The sequence below is a fragment of the Arvicola amphibius genome, chromosome 4 (genome assembly GCF_903992535.2).
Source record: "Arvicola amphibius chromosome 4, mArvAmp1.2, whole genome shotgun sequence".
Classification (NCBI taxonomy): domain Eukaryota; kingdom Metazoa; phylum Chordata; class Mammalia; order Rodentia; family Cricetidae; genus Arvicola; species Arvicola amphibius.
The window spans coordinates 74,055,189-74,071,017 of record NC_052050.1 but is presented as its reverse complement, the minus strand read 5'-3'; the positions used below and the strand labels follow the sequence as shown (position 1 = coordinate 74,071,017).

Here is a 15,829-nt window from a genome sequence, read left to right as displayed (position 1 = left end):
ATTCATATTGTGTATGTTTCAGAACAGGGATAATGATGGGCAATATTTTAGAGCCATTTTGAGATGAATGTTGATTATAAGATGGGGTCTACCAGTTATCTCCATTTTGAAGTTACAATTGATTTAGGAAAGGATTATTTTGAACCTATTATAAAAACCCTTTATTATATTTATTACATTTCACTCCTTGGTTGGGACATTCATTGACTTTGCCAGAACTAATACTTAAGAGTTACAAATGGTGGTTTTCAAGCTTTGTCGCCTCCTACGCCTATTAGGAGGCATTCTCCTAAGAAAGAACTTTGTCTCATTTATTTAGTTACTTACAATCAATCTATTTATTATGGATTATTATGTCACTCAATGAGTTACAGTTCACTACTATCCTTATTTATTTTGATACTCAAATTGCCCCAGTTTGGTCAGCGAAGCTTTAGAACACTCACTTCTGTGATGAAGTCACTGAAATGTTTTTTCAAAAAATACTAATTCTTTACTTTCTAGTGCGACAAGACATCCCAAGCTCATCTTATTCTTTCCTCGCCTCAACCAAGGAGTCTTCATGCCCCACTGCCTCCAGAAACCACGGTTCTCTTTGGTGGGAACGCCATTCAGAAACAAGATCAAAGTGATAGCTGTAGACCTTCCAGCCCTGAGCTAGGGAGTACACACGCATGGTGGGTACTTTGTCCACTCTATCAAATTTTACCAAGCAAACACTTAACTTTTCCACTAAAATTGAGCCCACAAATTTTTCTCCTAAGTGATGGCTTACTGATACACATAGCACAGCCTAAGCAGATACTACCTGTGAGTTTGAATGTTGTCCTGATATTGGCAATATTGTGTTTAATTATGTTTGAAGTCAGTTGATATTTTATCCAATATTTATAGGGATTTTCTTTCTCAAGTGACCCATACTTGGGATTCTCATTAAAAGATTTCTCTTCTACAGAATATTTTCAAGATTCCAAAAACCATTTCATAATAAAAGGGGAATGTAGCATACTGACTACACTCCTTTTTTCCCATTTGGGTTAAACAATCATCAGAGAATAGAATAAAAGAGATTTTTTAAAAAAGGAATTTTTGGGAACTTTTATAACCAACCAATAGTTTGACCTAGGGGGAAAAAACTTTAGTACCATAGTTCTAAAAAAAACTATACTATTCTATTCCTATTTCTATTTCTATACTATTAATTCCAGCTCAAATTTTCATTTCTATACTATTAATTCCAGCTCAAATGTGACATTTGACCTTGGAATCCAGGTTGACCTTGACCATTTTTTTGATCTTATGCAGGGTCTTACACTGTACCTCAGGCTGGCCTGGAACTCACTGTGTAACTGAGGCTGGCCTCACATTCACAGCTATCCTCCTGCTTCAGCCGAAGCAGGGTGTGCTGGCACAGGTCTTTAACCCCACCACTTAGGTTGCAGGGGTGGGGCAATTGCTGAGCTTTAGGCTAGCCTGGTTTCCATAGTGAATTTCAGATCAACCTGGGCTACACAATAAGACCCTGTCTTCATAAACAAACAAACAAATAGACAAATAAGTAAATGATAAGTAAAAACAAATAAGACTCTTACTCATAGGTTTCAAGGTTATTTGGAGATTTTTCCACCAGGTAACTGCTTGGTGCATATCCTTCATGCCTATAAAAAGGAAAACAAGTGTTCAGACTTGCAGAGAACTGACATTTACATTTTGATTTAATAGATTTAATCCACTAAAGTCATTTAAGAATGGGAAGTATCACATTATTTGACACTTATGATAAAACATAAAAATTTGGGGATAGAACAGCTGATTAAAGTAACAAAGGTAAGCTCAGTTTAAAGCAACACACTCCACCACAAACTATAAACTATAATAAATAATAAGTGGCTATTTACTTTAAAGGCTCCGATTGCTGTTCTCATCATGAAATTTCCTCGACTGGAAAAATATCTTTCAACCTTTATTTTCTATAATTAATTTTTGTGATAATCAGTATTTTTCCACTTTATGCCATCATTTTCCAGTAAGGAAGTCAAAGTAAGTCAGACATAAGAACCCAACTTTCCAACCACAGGTCTCTAAAGACGATTCCTAGTTAGTGCTGTACACTTTTAAGTTTAAGATCTTCCTGGCTGAGCACCTTCCGAGAAAGAGCCATGAATTAAAGGATACAGTCAAGCTGAGCAGATAGCCATGCCTGTGATCTTTGGACTCAGGAGGCTGAAGCAGGAGGATAGCTGTGAATGTGAGGCCAGCCTCAGTTACACAGTGAGTTCCAGGCCAGCCTGAGGTACAGTGTAAGACCCTGCATAAAATCAAAAAAATGGTCAAGGTCAACCTGGATTCCAAGGTCAAATGTCACATTTGAGCTGGAATTAATAGTATAGAAATGAAAATTTGAGCTGGAATTAATAGTATAGTATAGAAATGAGAAAAAATATGATGAAAAGTTAACAAGCATTATCCACACTTTTACATTGTGTATAGCTTTGTAGGCCCTGAAGCTACTTGGTAGATCTTGAAGCTACCCCTCAGCACCAGAAAGCAGGGAAAGAGGTCCTTCAGTTCTCTTAGCTTCCAGTTTTTTTTTTTTTCTTTCCCGCAGCAGGGTTTTTCTGTGTAACAGTCCTGGGTGTCCTGGAACTCACTTGGTATACTATGCTGGCCTCAAACTCATAGAGATCTGCCTGTCTCTGGCTTCTAACTGCTGGGATTAACGTCATGTGCCACCACCACCTGTCAGCTTCCAGTTCTTACCAGTGAAATGAATGATTTAAGCTTGATTCCATCTAAAATACCTCCAGATTCTACCAAAGTACAAAATGAACAAAAGTACTCTTCGCATCGCCTTTCGAAGCTTAGTACTAGCCACCATTGGCTCCTCTATATCCTGTTGGAGGGTATGCTAATTTGGTAAAATTTTAGTAGAAACTATCGGTTAAAATTAAAGCATCATATACTCTGACTTAACATTTCCATAGTTATAATTGAGATATATGTGTACATATGTGTACACATTCAAAAGCTTGTCATGTCACATAAACATTGCCAGGTCTTCACTGAAGCTTTGTTCAAAATAATAGAGAAGAGCTGCAGAAACGGCTCAGTGATTAAGAGCACTTCTTGCTCTTGCAGAGAGCCTAGGTTTAACTCCTAAAAGCACCAACAAGGTAGTTCACAACCATCTGTAGCTCCAGTTTGAGGGGATTCAGTGTCCGTGGTTATCAATCACGCACATAGTACACAAATATACATTGAGATAGAACACTCACATGTTAAAAAGAGGTGACTTTGTATGTATTGATATGAAAAGATTTATAAGAGGTATGATACAAAGATAATGGATCATTTGAGCAAAATACACAAATGCACTTGTTATGACCAATTCTTGTGGCTAGGCACACACGGACGTATTAGCAGTGATTATGGAGTTGATGGCTTTTTGTGTATGCTTCTTCTACAGTGAGTTTACTTTCTAAGTTTCTTTTCTTTCTTAATTGCAGAGAACTGAACCAAGGGCATCATGCATGGTAGATACACACACTTGGGTGGTTTTTTTTTAAATATGAAATATCGACATGGTGTAGTGATGTTTCAGTACTAGAATATATTCTTTATCTTGTTTCAAAATTAATAATAATTTCATAGTATTAACACTTGATATTAATATATAAGGATATTAGTAATAGTAATTGTTTTAGATTAGAGAAGGGCTCATGAGATGTTTTTAATTCAAAACCCCAGAGTAGGCCATTAGTACTTGTAGAACATTGTTGTCTCTATGTATCTTTTAGTGACTGTTTTCATAATGAATTCTCTGGTGCCATCTGAGGCTTTCTAACATAACTGATACTCTGTGCCATCTTGATACACCTTTTCTTTCCACTTACTTCACAATGTGATTTATTTAAAAACTTAAGAACATCACAGAGCAAGTTGCCGAGCCCCCAAACTGTCAACCCAGTGAAAATCCAAGGGCTTTTAGATGGGTTAAGGACAGGGAAGGGTTAAGATGGGCACAGGGAGTAAGTATGGCAAGCCTCTCTGCTACTTTGGAGAAGAGAAATGACCAGCTCTCTCCTCTCTCCCTTCCACTGTGCTCAGCTCTGCTTTCCTAACTCAACCTCAGGGCAGCTGAAGGACATGGGCATTCCTCCACATATTCACTTCATTCCCATAGCAGCCATGCACTTGTCTTACCCGTTCTGGTCTTGAACCCTCCACCAGTGGATCTCAGAGCTGTCCAGCAGGTAGTACTCTTCATTGCACTGCAGTGCAAGCTCCTGGGGGTCATTGGGTTGGTAGTCGTACAAGGCAATGACCACGGTTTCTTCAGGTTCCGGAAGTGACCGCTTGGGAAGAGACAATAAAACCAAACAAAGATATAAGAAGGGGGGTGAGTCCCTGGGGTCCTGGATTTAGATTAGGTCAATATGCCAATTCCCTTCATCCACTGGGGCCATTTGTAGAGACAGACGCCTTCCTCAAGTTGGCACTCTTTATGAGTTAGAATTATGGGGCTGACAGATGTTCGTACCTCTGTCATTCTGTGAGGTAAATTCTGATCATGGTAATCCCAAGAAGCCATGTACTTTTCATAGATAACTACTGGTTTCTATACTGGCTTATTTGATTTGTGGGTCTACCCAGATACATCTAATTAGAAGTTACCAGGGCTGGAATTCCTTCAAGAGCCCATTTTGCCAATGTTTTCATTTAGAATGTGGAATGAGATCCCAAGACAGGGAATGGGCATAGCCAGCTCCCAGAGAGTTCAGCTCAATGCTTTCTCTACAGTAACACAGGGCTCCTTTCTTCCTTTTGCAGAAACCTTGACCTATGCCTCTGTCCCACACTGTGGTGGTTTTAATAGGAATGGCCCCCCACAGACTGATGTGTTTGAATGCTTGGCCCATAGGGAGTGACACTATTAGTAGGTATGGCCTTGTTGGAGTAAGTGTGTCACTGTTGAGGCAGGCTTTGAGGTCTCTTATGCTCAAGTTACACCCAGTATGGCCGAGAGTGTCTCCTGCTTCCTGCAGATCAAGATGTAGAACTCTCAGCTCTTTCTCCAGCAGCATGTCTGCCTGCATGCTGCCATGCTTCCCACCAGAATAAAAATGGACTAAACCTATGAAACTGTAAGCCATCCCCAATTAAATACTTTCATTTATAAGAGTTGCAGTGGTCATGCTATCTCTTCACAGCAATGTAAACTCTAACTAAGACACATACCGTATTTCACTTAGGTTGAGATATTAATGACATGAAGAACATAAGGCAAACAACCACCAGAGGTCAAGATGAGCCCATGCGAGACTGAGTGACAGATTTGGGAACAAAGTAAACATGGAAAAAGATTGAGCTATTGGCTGGGAGGTGAGGTAGTGTTGGAAAGTCATACATTCTCTGAGTACACTGAAGTCTGGGAGCTTGAAATAGGTGGTGGGTTGGGTCCTCCAGACAGCCAAGAGCCTGTGGACTTGAGGCTTTGCAGAGAGCTAACGGATGGAGAAACTGTGTTTAAGGCACCAGAAGAAGGGACAGAAGTGACATGTTACTCATATGTTACTGTAGGCCCAACTCCCTACTAGAAGACCCATAAAGGAAAAGTGTTAGCACAGAGGTTTAGACAATGGTGATACATTTCTACAGGGCCTTATAGAGCACATAGTGGAATAACTCAGGTAGTACCAAGTTTTGGGGGTACCACAGGTATTTAATAGGCGAGCGCCAAGAATACAAAATGTTCTGCAATATCTCATGGACTTTCCAGCTTCTGAAGGTCCTAATAGACAATCACATGGTGAAAACCCTGCAATAATTATGATATAACAAGAGGCCTTTGTTGCACAATGAACAGCTCATTTTATGATACACCAGAAGACCTGAAAGCAAGATTCCACCTCTACCCAATAGAAAGGACTAGGTTTCCCAGGAGTGCACTACCTGTGCACCAAGGGAGCTTACCCTTGTTTTAATTTAGAATTCTTTTGGGAATTGCTCACCATTTTGGAAAATTATATCACTCATGGACTCACTAGAGCTGAGCCATCAATAAGACATTCCTGTATCTACTGCACTTGAGTTGCCAGATTCAATGGGATCTGTCTATGGGGCTTGGCCATTGGCTTTTTCATCATGTCTTCCCACACATCCATGTTCCCATATTGACATTTGGGAATGTAAGTTATTCTGGTTTTTTTTTTCTGTTTTCACTATTACAATGAGCATATTTACTTATTCTCTTAAGAAGTATGTTTACATAAATTGTGTTGTTTAAGATTTTAAAAAATAGTTTTTTAAATATTTATTTATTTATTAAGTATACAATATTCTGTCTGCATATATGCCTGCAGGCCAGAAGAAGGCACCAGATCTCATTACAGATGGTTGTGAGCCACCATGTGGTTGCTGGGAATTGAACTCAGGACCTTCGGAAGAGCAGGCAGTGCTCTTAACTGCTGAGCCATCTCGCCAGCCCTAAAAAATAGTTTTCTTTGTGTGCGTCTGTGTGTGTGTGTGTGTGTGTGTGTGTGTGTACGCGCACATGCACACGTGCATGTCACATGAGTGGTTAGTGCCCTGAGAAGCCAGGAAAAAGCATTGGATCCCTTGGACCTGGAGTTTCAGGCAGCTGCTTGTGAATAACCCAGTATGTGTGGGAACAGAACTTGAATCCTTTGGAAGAACAGACATTGCTCTTTACTGCTGAGCCATCTCTGCAGCCCCTACTCATGAATTCCCCCCCCCCAGGAAAACAGAAGGTTCTTTACAAAATATTTCCCATAAAAAGGGGGCATTAGGTCTGAGGTGGTGGTGAATCACTAAATTAAATCAAGGCTTGGCATTTGTAGAAACAGATGGCCAACAGGCACAAGAAGGGCTGGTTGAGGCTCGATGTTAAAAGAGGAGGCTTAGAGTTGAGAGTCCCATTTCTTGGTCACTCCATGTCCTGCATGGTTAAGAATAGTTCTGGGCCTTGGGAGCTCTCCTGTCTGTAGGTGGGTAGAACTCCACTATGCTGAAAGACCTTACAGGCCAGGCAGCAGTGGCAAGAAAAGGGCTCCTTGCCTGTGTGCCAAGGAGAAGGGCACAAGCAGACACATTTATGTGACTCCTTAGGAAGCCCCTCTGGGTTAACTAGGAGAAGCGTGATAGGAGGAGATGAGCTCTGTGGATGAGAGAACCAAGAATAACAGGTCTGGGCATCTGGACATGACCTCATTTGCATCCATAGGATAGAAAGGCTGAGAGTATGGGTTCCTCTGACCATGGGTATCTTCCATCTTGACTAACAACAGCTACCCTGTCCCTCTGGAGGGTAACTCCACAGTCTTCCTCAAGTAGAGCATGTCCTGGTTAGTCTTAACTGTCAACATGATAGAAACTAAAAATTATCTCAATTGATCAACTGTCTAGATCAGACTGGCTTATGGGCATGTCTGTGGGGGACTGTCTTGTTGTAATTGATGTTGGAGGGCTCAGCTCACTGTGGGCAGCATCATTCCCTAGGCAGGTAGCCCAGGAAAGATCTCAAAACTTCTAGGTACTTGGTTTGTTAAGTTTAAAAGCAAGGACAAAATTATAACAATTCAAAGTGGATAAACGACACAGTTTTATCATAAATAGCAAATGTGCGGAAGTGCTTTGGAGTATATAAAGAAATATCAGGTGTTTGTCTCTGGAATGCTCTATGTTGAGGCATAAAGACAGCTTGGTACCAGTGCTTGTGGACTGGGTATAGGACCTGAGTGATCCTGTAAGTGAAGTGACACACTAAACAAACATTTTGTGACCCATGGGTTGCGACCCCTTTGGGGCCAAATAACTTGCTCACAGGGGTCACAAATCAGATATCAACATTATAATTCATAACAGTAGAAAACTTACAGTTATGAAGTAGCAACAAAAATAATTTTATGTTTGGGGGTCACCACAACATGAGGAACTGTATTAAACGGTCGCAGCATTAGAGAGGTTGAGAACTACTGCATTAAATAGCCCCCAAACCCAATGTGTTAAATATACCCAATTGCAACTGTATACCAATTACTACATGCACACATATCTGAGAAACAGGGAGGTCACAGGCTTACCACACACAAGTCCACCTCACTTACCCTGTTGTCTTCGGGAGTAGGAGGAAGAGGCTTCTTTGAAGCTGAAACAGGAAAAAGAGAAAAAGAAGATGAGCATGAAACCCCAGCCTTTCAGAGAAAAGGGGCCCAAGGAGAGGAGCGCAAAAAAAAGGGCAGAAGGAGATGATGAAATACAGACACCGGCATCAACCTTGCCAGAACCTGTCTTTCATCTCTGGTACTTGCTAGTTTCCAATTCCCCTTTCTAGAAGATTCTAGAGACTCCCAGAAGCCAGTATTTTAGGGTTTCCTTCTGTATCCCCTGGCTGGGAATGGGCCAAGATTTGGGCTCTTCTCTGCAGGTAGAAAGACTTCCATGAATACATATGTCACCTTCTGAGCTCAGGAGTGGGAATATGTGACTCAGACAGTGAGTCACTACCTTCCTGATGCCACCGTGGGTTTGATGGGGTGGGAGAGCATTGTGCTTTCTGAGTGGGCTGAGGTTTGCTTTTAGTTGCCTTAAGGCATTTAGATACATATTCTCCACGCCTCCCTTCAAACTCACCTCTCCTTCAAAATCAATCTCTCTCAGTTCTTTTTTAAAAGATTTTTTAAAAATACAATCCTTTCTCATTTTACATAGTTATCCCCATTACCACTCCCTCCCCTTCTCCCACCTCACCCTACCCCCAAACCACTCCCCGATTCAACCCTCAGGCTTTCCATGGGGAGTCAACAAAGTCTGAGTCTTCACTTGGAGGTAAGATCAAGACCCTCCCCCCATAACTAGGCTGAGCAAGGTATCCTTCCAAAGATAGTGGGCTCCAAGACACCAGTTCAAACACTAGGGATAAATCCTGGTCCCACTGCCAGTGGTCCTACAGGCTGCCGAAGATTCACAACTGTCCCCCATATTCAGTGGGCCTAGTTTGGTCCTATGCAGGTTCCCCCACTATCCACCCAGAGTCAGTGAGCTCTCACTAGCTCAGGTCAGCTGTTTCTGTGGGTATCACCATCATGGTCTTGACCCCTTTGCTCATTCTCTCTAATTTCTTTGTGTCTTTGTATCGCCTCTTTCTTGTCTTTTTTATCTCTTCTTTTCCTTCTCTGCTTCCTTTATCTTCATCTCCATCTCTCAGTTGATCTATAGACCATGTTCCTTATATCACAGGCCAGGCCTAGAAGCTATGGACGCCAAATGTGTGTGTGTGAGGGTGGGGGAAAGGAGGCATGGGCATGTATAAAAGTTTCAATTCAGTACAATGAACTCCTTAAGCACTGGAGATAAGAGAATGGCCTGTACAGGGCGGCTGGGAGGTTTTCATCCCTACATGTGGTAGAGTTGAAGACAGCCCATATCATGGATGTGGTAGATAAGATTCATATGTGGACACCAGATTCCAATCCCATGCTGGCTCCTTGAGCAAGGGTAGGTTGGAACATTGGCTTGTGTAAACAGCAAACAGATGAAGAAGTCACACACAATCAGAACTCTAGCTTCTGGGCTGGGGTTATTATAAGTCAGTGGTAGATCTCTTGTATGAAAGAGCCCCAGGTTTAATCACCAGTGATACACACACACACACACACACACACACACACACACACACACACACACACAGAGGTCTGGTTTCTATTAAGCATGGGACCTGGACCAGCAAACTGGATTAACTCTAGCATCACCAGAATGAGCCCCTTCTTTGCCAGGCCATCTTCCGATTGGTCACTTTCTCTTTCTCTGGTGATCTTGCTCTATTTGCCCGTATTCTCTCTGTGTATGTATGTATGGGGATGGGATGTAGTTAGGACTGGCTGTGGTGGCTAGGTCATTTCCTCTCAGCCATTTTGCTGTTTCTCAGATGCTGCAGTATCTCAGACTTGGCTGCTTTCATCACAAATAAGAAAATCTAATGGACATCGTTCCCATTTACTGAGAGCTCATTAAGGGTTGGCAATGTGCTAAGAGCTTTCTACTACCCTGATGAGTCTTCCAACAGTCACTTGAAGTAGTTGCCTATTATTCTATCCATTTAGGAAGAAATTACCTGAGATGTTCAGAGAGGTTAAGGAGTTCATAAAGTTATGCAACAAGAAAAGAATGTGTTGGGATCGTTTATTTTTTAATTCCAAAGCTCTATGCTCACAGACCTTGCACTGTCGATGTATTCAGTACAAGAAATCCCCAGAGCCTTTACCCCAGGAATATGATGTGTTGTGTGCACAGTGAAGTATGCTTCCCCAAACTGCTTGCAATCCTGCCAAAACTATGGTGAGTGATGCTACCTAAGTCAGAAAAGACTTGGTGTGCAAATGCAAAGTTATCAGCCAAACGGCTGCACCTCACATGCATGGCCATGGCTGAGAGCTGTCCAGTTACTGGGGTCAGCATGGAAGAGCAGGTGTATATCAGCCCTTCCAAAGGGTAGTCATATCAAGTTACTCAATTACTCCGAACACTTCAGTCACATGCCTCAGGGTGAGAGAAAGCTCCTGAACCCTGCTGAGGGGCATTGCAACCTACATGGGAAAACTGCAAAATGGAAGCAGATTCAAAGGGGAGTGGGTGAGGGATTACATCACATCATCTTAGAGTTCTGTGACTTCTTGTGCCACTTTAGAAGTGAGGACATTAGGGTCCCAGGTTGCCAGGTGATTCCTACAAGGGTCCACAGAAGGGTATTGGTAGGAATCAGAGATCAGCTCTGCTTTTGGAGGGGCTTCTTCTCAGGAGTTAGGCATCCTGCCAACCCTCCACTCCCCCGCCCATGGAGATCCACGTCATCAAACTTCTGTTCTCTCTGCGCAGATACAGCCAATAGGACCAACAGTGCTAAAGAGTGGGCACCGACCTCCACGATGCTAAACCAGCAGACTGATGACCTTGATTCTTTCTTTTCCAAGTGAGAGGTGAGAAGCAGTGGTTTTTAAAACGGCTGTTAGAGGCTGTGACTCAGGAAGCCATGGAAAACCCAACTGTGTGTTATATCCGCCTTGTGTCAGGACAGTAAAAACCACAGGATGAGAAACTGTGTCTGTGGTAGGAGAGGCTGAGAGATGAGAAAGCTGGACCTGGGACATTCGTTTCACCCCTTCCTCACTGTGTGACCTTGAACTTGGCTCAAGGCCGTCCATTTCTTTTCGTCGCTCTCTACCCGAGACAGCAGTGAAGAAGCAAAGCACGGCATTGTAAACGTGCATCTGAGTCTGGAGCTACAGGTCACTGGAGGTGTCCCCAAGTCACCATGACATCAGATACAAATGAAGACACGATCCAGTCCCCAGAACTGGGCTTTTGTTGGGAAAACCAAGAATAAACTTTTTTTTTTTAATTTTGCATTTAGACTATGGATTCCTTTTCTCTGAGACTGAGCAGTTCAAGGTCAAGTCTGAAGACCAGGCAGGAAGAAGCCAGAGTTAGAATTAAGAGAAGTTTTCTCTCTCCCTCAAGTTTTTGGAGTTTAATTTATATAATTAGACATATGCGTGGGGTGACGTCACTAAAAGAAACAAGGAAATATTGTGTATTTAAGGCTGTCTCCATAATTTAAAATCTAAGACCACTCAGATTTCCCAACAGGCTCCTGTAGTAGTTCCCAGCTTCACTGTGGTCTACCAGTGCCCCGGGAAGCTCGTTAACATGCATATTCTCATCTAGTAGACTGGGCAGGGCCAGATTTTTTTTTTTTTAATATTTATGACTAGCTTCCAGATAGTTATAGGTGACCAAGGATCACACTTCAAATGCATGAGCTATGTATGACATGGAAAGGCATGGAAGGGATGGTAGATAGAGGTGCCCCCAATGAAAATTCTGGAACTAGAGAATTTTGCCTTCCGTCTCTGAACCCCCGTTGATAGGAAGCTGAGAGGGTTCCCTCTTGTCTCTTTCCCAAAGTCTTACCGTTCTTGGTCGGGTCATAGGGGGCACAGCCTACTGCAAGTTTCTCCAGCTGAGAGCAGCACCTCCACCGCCCATCCATCCAGAAATTAGGGTGATACTTGGATACCAGGTTGTTGTTATTCCTCGTTTCTGTAAGAAGTTGATACGAACAGAGAGCTCATTTCCGGACCAGTTGATCGAGCACTACCAATCTTTTAACTCACTAAGACCGGACCCTGGGGCAGGCGTCTCCTGAACGCTAACCAGGACAGCCAGGCAAGCCCTTGTGCTGCTATTGAGGGCGTGTGGGTTAAATCCGTCAGCAGCAGATCTACTTTCTTTTCTGGATCTGCCTCCCCTTGGCTGTGTGCATCTAGGATGGGGAACCCTCACATAAACCTCAGTTTCCCCGGATTTCCCTGCTATGTCTTCACCTGGATGAGTGTGGTCTACGATGAAGCCTTGAGGGCTTAAGGAGACAGTTGAGAGAGTGTAAGTTCCACCTCTCTCACGTTGAATGACAGCAGATTTGCTATTTTATTTTATTTTTTAAGGACAGGCTGAGGATGTCCTTACACTCCAAGACTTCTTGCCTCTACCGCCCCATGTGCTGGGATCCCTGGTGGACATTATCGTGTCAAGTGTATACCATACTGTGCTGGTGTTAGAATCCAGGGCTTCATCCATGGGAGGTTAGCACACTACCAACCCAGCTTCTCTGTAAATTTGCTTCTATTCCCTCTAGGCTAAGGCTTTGAAGTATAATTTCTTAGGAATAAAAGGGGCTCCATTAGTGAAAAATCAAGAGAAACCCCAACATTAGTGAATCTCCAGAGCTCACTCCAATTTTAAAATTCATATCAAAAACCTGGTATAAGATACAGGAAAACGCCAGGCAGTGGTGGCACATGCCTTTAATCCCAGCACTTGGGAGGCAGAGGTAGGCGGATCCCTTGAGTTTGAGGACAGCCTGGTCTATGGAGTACATACCAGGAGAGCTAGGGCTACACAGAGAAATGCTATCTCGAAAAACAAAACAAAATAACAACAACAAAAGATACAGGAAAATGAATGCAGCTGGAGATCTTCATTAATTTTGGCTTAGTGTCTATTTTCCACCCATGGCTACTGGACTTGAGAGCTTTCCAGCTGACCTGTCACTGGCTGGTTCTCAGTCCATTTGAAATTCATTTGACCCTGGTAGCCTATAACATCACTTTAGCCTCATTTTGCAGACAGAAGTACTGTGCCTCCAGACACGGTAAGGGTCTTGCTTCCTTACTCCTCACAACTGCTTAGAGACAGGTTTCCTGATACACAGGTTAAAGAATAAGAATAGTAACACTGATCAAGTACTGTTTGGGGATGAGGCTTTTAAATGCACTAACTCATTTGATTCTCACAACAGCCTTCTGACTGTTCTTGGTTGGCTTTTATAGCCAAGGAAACAGAGACGCACAAAGGTCCAGGTGAAACACTAACAACCATCTCTTCCTGGACTTTCACTACAGAATTCTGTCTCCACATCTCAAGTACTAGAACACTGTGTGGGCTCTAATTATGCTGCCAGGATTGTGAGAATGAAGAAATAGCTAGATGACTGGGCATGGTGGTGCACACCTGTAATTCTAGAAAATTGGAAGTCAAACTAGGTTCCATGAACCTCTGTCTCAAAAACAAACAAACAAACAAACAAGCTAATGCTTCCTGGGCATTGGCTACGAGTGCTAGTTCTAAGAGTTTTATACACTGCAGCTCTGCAGAGAGATTCTATTACCCCCTCACCTCTCCAGTTTAACAGCTGGGGAAACTGAAGTTAAGAACTTGCCCAAGAGCACAAGGAAGAGCCAGGATGCCAACCCCTGGGATCTAACCAGAGGGGTTCATACCCTAACCTTTCTTGCTCTTCTAGAGTAAGCAAACATTTTTAAAATGCCAGATAGTAAATATTTTAGGTTTGAATGGCCAACAGGCAAAATAGTCTCATGTGGACACTTAGATAGTCCTTTTAAATGATTTTAAATACAGGAACTGTTTTTATCTTGGAGCCTTACATGAACAGGTGGTGGGCTAGATTTGGCTAATCCTTAAATTATACTTGTTGCTGCTCTTGGGCTCATAATAAGAACTCAAGGCATTGACTCACAACAAATGAGATAATTTTGAACACCATTTTCTCACAGATATCACTGTGTTTCTTTCTGGATCCCAAACCCAACGTTGGACCAAGGTTCAAGTGACACAGGAGTTTAATTACCTTCTTTTAGGGTGAGCACCCAGCGCTGCCGGCTCTCACAGTCTGGAGCAAACACATACAGGAGGTAGTTGTCGTGCATGATCTAGAAACACACAAGAGTCCAAGATGAACAGGGCATCTGAGCTGGGCCCATGGCGGGTTCATTAAAAATGGAACATCTGGCTGTAGCTGTAGCTCGGAGGTAGAACATTTGTTGAGTACATACTTGGGACCCTGTGTTCAATCCCCAGCACTGGAAAAAACCAAGCTAGGGCTATCTGCTCTTCTGGTTGGCAAACACAAAGGTATCTGGGATACGGGAGGAGAGATCTACCCCATTGGAACTGTAAGCACAAAAGGTGGTGAGCAAGGTAAGACTAAAAGGTTCACGGAGCTTTCTACAGTGAGAGCTGTCTGTGACCTGGGCTGTCAACACGCGACTCTCTAGTAGCAAGTGGCTATTAACATTTATCATATGGGCCATCCATCCATCCATCCATCCATCCATCCTTCTTTCCCTTTCTTCCTCTCTCTCTCTCTCTCTCTCTCTCTCTCTCTCTCTCTCTCTCTCTCTCTCTCTCTCTCTCTGTGTGTGTGTGTGTGTGTGTAAGAGAGAGCATAATGGTGTTAATGTGGAAGTCAGAGGACAATTCTCAGAGTAGAGTTCTTTCCTCCCACTTTCTGAGGTCAAGAACTCATGTCACCAGGTCTGCACACAAGGGCTTCTACCTGTTAAGCCATATGACTGACCCTTTGAAAATCATTACTTATTTAGTACTATCTAATTCTGATTGTCATTTATCTATATTTAAACGTTCGCATTCCACAGGTGGCTGCTATTTTGAATAGCATAGCCATCTTCATATAGTTTTCAGATTGTGAGATCTGAAACCGCAGACGAGAAACTGAGGAACTAGGCCCTCTTCAAGGCCAGGGCTGTAGTAAGTGGTAGACAACTGCACAGCATATATAATGCCCCAGGTTCAATCCCCAGCCCTATGGGAAAGCAAAAACCTGTCCAAGAGCCTGTGCCTTTATGGAATGAATGAATGAATGAATGAATGAATGAATGTCACCGGTTGGAAGAATAACACACAGCCCTTCCCAGGGGCTTGGTCTAAGCTCTCAGCATGGGTGAGAGCTGTCCTTTCCCCATCGTCTTTCACTAGGTCTGGGGATTCTAACCATGGTCCAGGGACAGAAAGTTATCCACTATAGTCCTGATGGGCTTACCTGAAAAGGGTATTTATAGTGGCATGGGATGCTAATGTCACTCTTGACGATCTCCACACACTTGATTCTGGAAAGTTCGATGGAGCCTTTCAATGTGCGCTTCTTCTGTAAGGAGACATTACATCCGTTTAAGTGAGAGACACTGTTTTCATTTTGATTGTTTCCAGATATTTACTATTAGGAAATTTCCCCTCCCCTTGTAAGCCAGCTGTAGTGTTCCTAATCAAACATCCTGAAGCTGCACCCTGCCTCAGTCTGAGAGAGACTCTGAGCGGACTCTTGGGAGAAGGGCCTCTGAAGGGTCACGATGGGGACTGATTTTCTATTCAGTCACCCACAGCGATACACACCATGGTCCTGTTGAAACACGGCAATGTGTGTAGGACTCGCAGC

General features: G+C 42.9%; 1 protein-coding gene across 1 annotated transcript in view; it reads right to left on the bottom strand.

The window, feature by feature from the left end:
• Nucleotides 1–15,829, bottom strand: part of Itk (IL2 inducible T cell kinase) — a 64,036-nt gene that overhangs the window by 27,455 nt on the left and 20,752 nt on the right. Inside the window, 6 exon segments of the mRNA XM_038326769.1 lie at nucleotides 1,593–1,658; nucleotides 4,204–4,355; nucleotides 8,127–8,167; nucleotides 11,989–12,117; nucleotides 14,225–14,306; nucleotides 15,437–15,541. Coding sequence (XP_038182697.1) covers nucleotides 1,593–1,658; nucleotides 4,204–4,355; nucleotides 8,127–8,167; nucleotides 11,989–12,117; nucleotides 14,225–14,306; nucleotides 15,437–15,541 — 575 coding nt within the window.